This window comes from Acanthisitta chloris, unplaced genomic scaffold (genome assembly GCF_000695815.1).
Source record: "Acanthisitta chloris isolate BGI_N310 unplaced genomic scaffold, ASM69581v1 scaffold667, whole genome shotgun sequence".
In the NCBI taxonomy this organism is placed as follows: Eukaryota; Metazoa; Chordata; class Aves; order Passeriformes; family Acanthisittidae; genus Acanthisitta; species Acanthisitta chloris.
In genome coordinates, this window is record NW_008684086.1 from 10,473 (window position 1) to 19,814 (window position 9,342).

The 9,342-nt window shown below is 35.8% G+C and overlaps 1 protein-coding gene across 1 annotated transcript in view; it reads left to right on the forward strand.

The window, feature by feature from the left end:
- LOC103806463 (kinesin-like protein KIF6) overlaps positions 1–9,342 on the forward strand; it is a gene marked incomplete at both ends in the record, with an annotated part of 68,355 nt that overhangs the window by 9,748 nt on the left and 49,265 nt on the right. Inside the window, 1 exon segment of the mRNA XM_009079155.1 lies at positions 7,911–8,058. Coding sequence (XP_009077403.1) covers positions 7,911–8,058 — 148 coding nt within the window.

Genomic DNA, 9,342 nt, shown 5'->3' on the forward strand with positions numbered 1-9,342 from the left:
TGGTGATAAAGATATCAGAAGTTTTGGAATTTCTGTCTCAAAGATTGTCATTATGGGAAGCTTTTTAGTAGTCTGTGTCATGGCTTGGAGCTAAAACTTGAACATCTTTGGTTTATCCCATCACATTATTCTAAAATATGTTGATGCCATAATATATGGTTAGGTTTATTTAGCATTGGGATCAAATCAATCTCCTTAATCAGTTGTGTGCACAAACTGCCTTTCACTTGGCAAAAATGTGTTTCAATCCTAAGCCACATGGAGGATATATTCAATATTTTGTTCATGTTTAAAAATTGTTGCTGATTAACTTTCTAAGGTGAAACATAAGCTGTTGTATTTCTAAGAATCAGTAATAAGTTTCTGGTACTAGATCAGAGAAGAGGCATTCAGATCTTTGAGTAAAATGTAAGAACAGACCTAACTTATTCTGTATTATAATCATCTTGAAGAGGGCATATAATTAGGTTAGAAACTATAATGCAGAATAAAAGATAAAGAAGATTTAGGAAGGTAATAAAAAATAATTATTCATGCATTAGGAATGATTAGCCATCAATTAATGCTATTATTTCCTTTTTTTCCCCCCGCTCTGTCATATTCTGATTTCCACCAAGCAAAACCATTTGTATGATATTATTTTAATGGTGCCAACTTTACTAAACAGACCTGTCAATTACATAAATACTTCTTGATGAGTCCATAATACACAGCAGGGAGTTATGATGTTTCCTCAGCAAATATTTTTCTTACAGTGACCAAAAAGACAAAACTAACATTTATAATCCCACACACCTTAACATAAAACAAACATATATAAATATAGACACATAGATGTACATATTTGAATTTCAAGGTAATATATCCAGCAAACAATACAATCTTTTTCTTATATTCGGCTTTGTGATATGTGAGTCCTAATATGATTTGACCATGTGTATTTTCACTGAAACACAAAAATGAATATACAATTTAGAAATATGTATTTAGCAAGTATTGACATAATTGTCAATTATGCTACAAAGTCTGGGAAATCCTAATATTTTGGTGTCATGAATTAAATCTAAAATACTAAGACTCAATTTTTTTAGTTCCTCTGCTTTGATTTTGGCTTTTTGAGGCCTTCATTGGCAGTCATGAAATCAAGATCTTCCACACAATAATAATAAGATATGAACACAGCTCAGTATATTGAATGAGATTGAAATAAGATTGTTTGCAGACCTATTTTCTATCTATACTTTCCCAGAAATGTCATGTTTCTCTGGAAATCTTACCTTCACAGTATTTGGTGTCTTGGGCAGGTTTCTTTGAAACTTCTTTACAAGCAGAAATTCAGGCTAATGGCACTTAACTCTATTCAATTGTTCTTAACTGTTCACAGGTACAAACTCCAACATATTGGACTTACTGCTCATGACAACTTAGGTTTTAAGTTAGTCCATATTTTCCAGATAGAATCATGGCACACATGGCTGCAAAGCAGTATAAGCAAAGCCAATCAACAAATTATTTGTAAGAAATGGACTTTTTTTATGTCTATTTTTCTTTCATTCTTATAAGAGCTCAGTCTATCACAAAATGTTACAAATACATGCCTGCATGTTTTAGTGAATTGCAAAAATGAATGCTCCAAATTTCCTAAAGCAATGAAACAAATGTAGAAATTTGAAGAAGTTTTTTGGCATCATATTTTAAAAACTTATTTTTCTCTGTAATAGGCTTTTTAGTTCCAGCTTGGTATTAATAAAAAAGAAGACCCTCCAGGAAGTCTGACAATCATAACAAGAGTAACTTTGCTAAAATATGCTGGTGACAGATTTCTCAAGCAACATCTTAGCTAATCTATCTGGAAGTAGTCCATGAACTTCTGAACGGGGTGCTATACAACATTGCATAAGTGCATGAAATATCTTTTCTGCAAAGCCTCTCCTTGGATTATGTGTCTTTGATGTGCTTTGTTTGAAGTAGTAAAGAGACAATTTATTCAACAAAGTGTCTCCTTAACCATGCCAAAATTCAGCTTCCAGAGAGGAAAAAAAATGCAAAGTTCTGGATATTCTGATAACACCAAGGGGGCATGACTGAGAATAGCCTTTTAGTGTACGATTTTTATTTATGCATAGTTTAAAGTCCTTACAAGACTACCATCACTAACCATATTAACCTGTGTAGTTTCAAATACTAAGTTTAACTACAGTTTGAGACCTTTGTTCAGTGAATCTAAAGAGCAAAGATGAAGACTTTGCCTGTATGAACTGCCACCTTGCAAAGTAGGTTTTACTGTGTAGGTGGAAAAGAACTGTTGATCCTCTAACAACTTTCCCAGCAGAGAATCAGTTCCACTACTGTTGGGGACAGCTTTAGTTTGAAATTAGAATCTTCAGGAATGCTTTTGGTGGATGCTCTTTAGAAAATGCACTCTCTTCTTGTCATCTCATAATAGGTGTTGCCAACTTTTTTTGGTACCTGCTATGATTAATTTCATGATGAAAGGGAGAATGTGTATATTTTCTGCTCACTGTACTCACTTTTGGCATCTAAGGAGCACTTCACTTTGCCAAGGGTAATTATGCATTATGCTTGGTATTAGTTTTTTGAATAACATTTTATGGGTGGCTAAAGTTTTATGAAACTTGCTGTGTTTTTATTTTCCTAAAGGAATTATGCGTATTGGGTTGAAAACACTAACTGCATGTCTTAAACTTCATGAGTATTTAGTAAATGGATATTAGTTTAATTGACTTATTGATTGATTAAGTGTTAGTCAACCTACATATAGTACTATTCCACTCCTAGGGGCAATGAACTAAAATTAGATTGATAAAGTTTGTTGGGGTTTTTTTTCTTGAAGTACTTAGAAGTGGAAAAGTGCAAAGTGTATATTTAATAAGTATTTACAATGATAGTAGTTACTCACTAGCCTCATTGCTAAAACATCCTGTATTGGCAATAATTCCAAAAGAAGTTACTTAATAGAAGTGTGAATAAGTAGCATCAGGCATGGATTTTTATAACTTAATCCACGTAGCCTTTCTCACATACAGACCTTCAGAACTGACATCGACTAATATTCAGAATATTATACCCTAAATGGTGGTTACACATCTTCAGTTTTGGAATATGTTCTTATATAAACATATATGTATACATATGAACTTAATTTCTGTGTAATTCATAAGTTTATTTCTTTGTCCACCAACCAAAGCAGTAGAAGCTTTTCCTTTCACTGTGTCTTCCCATCTACTCTTTTCAAGAGATGAGATCATAGTCTTCATCTTGCTTCTGGAGCCAAAGGAGCTTCGTCAATCCTGCCTGAACAGCTAATCCCTTGTCCCTTATAAAATTGTTATGCTTCTTAGACTTAGAAAGGGTATTTATTCACCATCTTGTCTTCATGGGGTTGTGCTTCACTCTTAGAAGGCTCTGCCAGCAGTTATTGCAGGTGTTATTAGTAGTCCTCTTTCCTTACAGGCTTCCTTAGCACTTCAAGCAGGTTTTCCTTAAATTGGCTTGGTTGTTAGTGTAACACGCTCTGAAGAAATGAGTGTTGTAAATATGGACAGGATGCAATTGTATATATAATTACACACAGATATATACACATAAACACATGTATATAAAATGAGATTGACTTTCATCTTGGATTTTAAAGAACTTGGCTGTTTAACCAAACCCTCTATACAGTGCAATATTAATCTTACCTATAATTATGTTGGACTGTGAGAAAACATTATTGACATTGATATGTTCACATCTTCTGAACTTTCAGAGTTTTCTGGAAAACTGTTCAGGGCTGTGCTGATGCATTGCAATAAATATAACATGTATATGAATCAAATAGCAGAAAGAAAATTCACTGACTTTTGTAGCTGTTTTGACAACATATGGTATGTGGCATTTTATCCTGTGTTTACATGTGAGGTGATCCTAATCAACAACTTTTTGTGAAGTACAGGGATGTCAAGTTAATAGTTTGCAGCCACACCTTTAATACTTTTTACACACATTATAAAACACACCTTTATCAACTCTAAAGAAGAGAAGTAAGAAAACAACAACCCAAAATGCTAGATCTGAAGAGCCAAAGAGCTCTTATGATAGTATGTTAAGAAGCTGAAATGGACCTTAGAGATCATCTAGTTCCCTGGCCCTGCTGCCATGGGCAGGGACATCTTCCCACTAGACCAGGTTGCTCAAGGCTTCATCCAACCTGGCTTTGAACACTGCCAGGGTTGGGGCATCCACAGCCTCCCTGGGCAACCTGTGCCAGTGTTTCACATCCCTCACATTAAAAAACTTCTTATTAATATGTAATCTAAATTTCTCCTCTTTCAATTTATAACTATTACTCCTTGACATAGCACTAACTAGTTCCTAACGAAGAGTCCCTCTCCAGCTTCCTTGTAGGCCCCTTCAGATAGTGGAAGGTTGCTATTAGGTCCCAAGGCAACCTTCTCTTTCACCAGGCCAAACAGCCCCAACTTTCTCAGCCTGTCTTTGCGGGGAAGGTGCATCAGTCCTCTTACCAGCTTTGTGGCCCTTCTCTGTTCCAACAGTTCCATGCCCTTCTTATGTTGGAGACACCAGAACTGCAAGCACTACTCTGGATAGGGTCTCACAAAAGTAGAGTAGAGGGGGAGAATCATCTCATTTGAACTACTGGCCACACTGCTTTTGATGCAGCCTAGGACACAGTTGGCTTTCTGGGCTGTGAGTGCACACTGCAGCTCATGGGAAGTTTTTCATCAACTGTCGCCCCCAAGTCCTTCTCCACAGAGAGACTCTCAATGACTTTTCTGCCCAGCCTATAGGTGTGCCCAGTATTGCCATGACCAGGGTGCAGGACTTGGGTCAAAGCACTTTGATTTGTTGAACTTCATGAGGTTTGCATTGTTCCACCTCTCAAGCCTGTCAAGGTCCCTGTGGATGGCACCTCCCTTCCCTCCAGCATGTCGACTGCCCCACACAGCTTGGTGTCGTCAGCGAACTTGCTGAGGGTGCACTCAATCCCACTGTCCATGTCACTGACAAAGATGTTGAACAGTATCGGCCCCAGCACTGACCCCCAAGAGACACCACTTGTCACTGGCCTACACATGGGCAATGAGCTGCTGGCCACAACTCTCTGCGTGTGACTGTCCAGCCAGTACTTTATCCACCCATCAAATCCATGCCTTTCCAATTTCTGTAAAAGCAGAAGAGCAACTGTATTGTATCAGACCCAGGTTTCATCTAGCCCAGTATGCTATCATTCACAGGGGCTAACATCCAACACTTAGAAGGAAAAAATAGAATAAGCATGTAAATCTACTTCCCTCATGTATTCTCTTAGTCTTTAGTCATTTATATTTTAGGGACTTTCTGATTTCTCTGGGCTTAGTAGCTCCAAGAGAAATTTTTTTTTTATTTAGTCTAATCTCTGCTGAAGCATGTGTGCAATTTTAACATCCAAAGCATCAAGTGGCAAAGAGTTTCACAGGTTAACTACATTTTGCATGAAGAATCGTTTCTTCTTGCTTGCTTTGAATCTGCCATCTCTGAGCTTCTGTCAATATCCCCTACCTTCTGACAACTCATTACTGTCTTCAACATTTAGATACTGCAACAGTGGGCACTAGAACTCCTAAGGTAGATGAATGAGGTGTTTTATAATAATAAATGTTTTGATTTTTAACATCTGGAATCTAAAGTCTATATATACTCTGTCTTTGGTTTTTGGGAGCAGATGTTCACTGTAGTTCCTTTCAACATGTTTCTGTTTTTGTCTCTGACATCCTACTGTAATGGATTAAAACAAGCAATTTGGCAACTACTCAGGCCTTTAAATAAACTTTTAATAAGTTGGAAAATCATTGCATCTCTTGTGGCGCCAGACCAGCAGCTATCTATATACATGTTTCTTTTCCTCTTATGTAAGGGGGGTTTTGCCCTCTTTTTATCTATTAAAATCTTAGCTAATCAATTTTAGCTTTTTGTTTCATTTAAGAAAATTAGTAGGTCCTTAAGAATAGTAAATCAAATCCAAAATAGATTTTGCTTCTGGTAAGTTTTATCAAGAAAATAATTCTTTCTTGATTACTTTGTTTTCAAAAAGTCACTTCATATATTTTGTCAGTAGATGCTGCAATTGTGATAGAAAAATCTTAAGATGGATGAAATCAGGAAGCATTTTGTAATAGACACTGAAAGGAAAAAAGCTTGACAGTCAAATATGATTCCTTTATCATATATCCTGCTAACTGTAGACACTTATGAGTTCTGGTTTGATTTGCCATCTGCGTATTACAGCCAGTAACTGATTTCATCACTATATAATTTGTGATTCTAATGATTTTTGATGTTTTGTTCAGTTTTTGTTTGCTTTTACAGACAAATGAAAATTTGAAATAATTATGTCCTCCATCATTTTTACCTCATTGTTTATAGCTGGTCAGTGTGAAGCAAAAAATCTTAGAGCACTTAAAATATTTTTCAAAGTTCATGGTAATTAACAAAAATTAAATTAGAAATGTAAAAATGGATTTTTTATATTTTTGTCTTTTGAAACAGCTGTACTAGGGAAATGCATGACAGTCAGTCATGAGTATCAATAGAAGGTTTGAACACTGGATACCTGAAATTTTACTTTTAATATCAAGGGAAAAAATGAAATTTTGTATTTGCTTTTCAGACATCAGCCCATCAAAGAGGTCTCACTTGAGGAAAATGTGACTGTCTTCATAAGTAGTGCAACAAATTTTGCCTTATATTAGTAAGGGGGAACGAAAGCTGTATTTCGTGTAAAAATTGTTCCTTCAAATTGTACTGACTTATCATTAGTGGAATGTAGTCAACCACAATTTAGGGTATGCTTTTTATTCATTGAATTAAAAGCCCTTAAAAACAAAATCAGGACCAAAAATCTCAAAATGTATTGAGTTACAACTTGAAGATTTCATTTAGTCAGTCATGACTCCTGAGCTGTATGTCAGCTGTAGCTGAGTCCCACATTTCCTCCATGGTGTGCAGCTATGTCACTGTCATTAAGCTTCTCTACTGTATGATGGAAATCAGATGGAAGTTAATGGTGAGACTGTGGTGAATTAGAGAAAACACTTGAACTGGACTTGAGTTAGGCACTTCTGCAAATAGAAGTAAGGTGTGAAAAAAGATGATGAGTCTGAATGCCATTTCACGCTGTGCCTTTGCATAAGTACTGTGTCTGTTCCACAGAAGCTTCTTGTACAGACACTGTTCTAACAGAAAAGTTTGCTCGCCTTTGCATAAGTACTATGTCTGTTCCACAGAAGCTTCTTGTATAGACACTGTTCTAACAGAAAAGTTTGCTATTACCAATGTGGTTTTGTGTATTTTCATAGAAAAGGAAGAATTCACTATACTGTTTTAAACACAGGTTCTCCTGCATCCTCTTACCCAAGCTATGGGTAGTCTGATAGTTTAGTAGTATTCTCAGAATAAAAGAAACCCGACCCTGGTATAACTATATCCTTACTTGAGCTTTTAACCACAATATAGTCTTCTCTGTATGCACTTAATGAAGTCATCCGTGAAATATTTCTAGATTCTTTAGCTGAAGTGTACCAACGGTCACAGTTCCTGACATCCACAGCCTTTAAAAAGACTAAATATCATCCCTGCAAAAAATCATCAGCCAAAGAAAGAAGTATGGTCTACTAACAATGATATTGAATAACGGGGTTAGTCAAGGCATCAACAGGTCCTTCAGTTCTAGATAGCTTAAATTCTGTTCAATCTGGAATACGTATCTTGAAGTATATTGTGTTACTGAAGACAGCTGCTATGTAATTGAGAATTACGCTTAATGATATTTTTGTTCTATACAAAGGTAATCATGGAAAATATATCATGGCTAAATGTTAATTGTCTTCCCTTTTTTTATTGTATAGTGTTTTGGCTGGATATAATGGTACTATCTTCGCATATGGTCAGACAGGCAGTGGCAAAACTTTTACCATCACAGGAGGAGCAGAATATTACAGTGACCGAGGCATCATTCCCAGGACTCTATCTTATATTTTTGATCAATTGCAGAAGGTATGGGACATTGTTTTCCGTTTATTTTTTGTGTCTGGTTTGCAAATACTAAAATATTGCAAAAGTTTGTTTTTATAATAGTGCTAGAGAAAGCCCTAAAATTTATGCTGAATAAAATATCTAACTCGGCATGCTACTGTATACAAGAATAGTTTTGGTTGCCTGGTTTATTGCAGTAGACTGAAAATAATGAACATCATTGGAGGGGTTTTTTTTGTAGTCTTAAAACCAATGCTGTTTTTAGTTGGTGCAGCATATATTCAGATCACATAGTTGGTTCTCCTTGCCTTAACACTTATATGAGCTCCACTGTGGTTTTGTATTGCATGCATTGCAATTCCTTTTGATGTTCTATGCAAAGAAATGAGTGAATAAGCGAAAGGATGTGCCTGAGTAAGCACACTGATGGTTCATTTTTCATTATGTTTATGAGAAATTCCATTTTCTTTAAGTATCTGTAATACTTATATGAGTGAACACAGTCAATCATTCTGGTACTTTCATAACTACAAGAGGCAAAAGTGAAGAAAAGGCGAGAGGGGTCTGGTGTAATTTATGTTTTGTCTCTTAGTTTTCTCTACCGGGCCTATGACTTATTTAAGATTAATCATCACATTTTGACAAAGCTATTTAGTTAAACCAATCAAAATATTATTTGGCATTAACATCAGTCATCACATTGTACTTTTATACTGTCCCATTCATGTAATACAGGGTACGAATTTTTAATCATAAGAGTGCATGTCTCAGTCACATGAACATGCCCTGTCTCAGTAATGATTAACAATGGTAATTACTTTTGCTCTTTGCAAATATGGCTTTGGCAGGTAAATGTACACAGTATATTGCAGGTGCACTAAAGCTTGCTATTGTGGGAATGGAAGTGAAAAAAACCCCATGGGATCATGTTGCCTTAGACCTTCTGCTGCACTCACATGACCCCATGGAGGGTCATGTTGTGGAAAGTGAACAGGTTGATTGTGCAATTGCCAGCAATGAATAATGTCAACAGACAAATATTTTTGTAATGCTAATGATGCAATAAAAACAAAATAGGATGAAAATAACTAGTTTATTTTTCACCTTCTCAGCACATAGTGTTTACAGATATGAAAATGTTTGTTTTTCTCTTCTGACTGGGTTTTGGTTCGAAAGCTATACTTAGTTATGCTTAATTTCTGTCTTCCTGCTTCCAAATCGTTGTCTTTCCTGTATTTGCTTTCTGGGCACATCCTAAAGAAACTGTTCTTGGTATTTTACCTTTCCACTGGCCTTTCTTTTAAT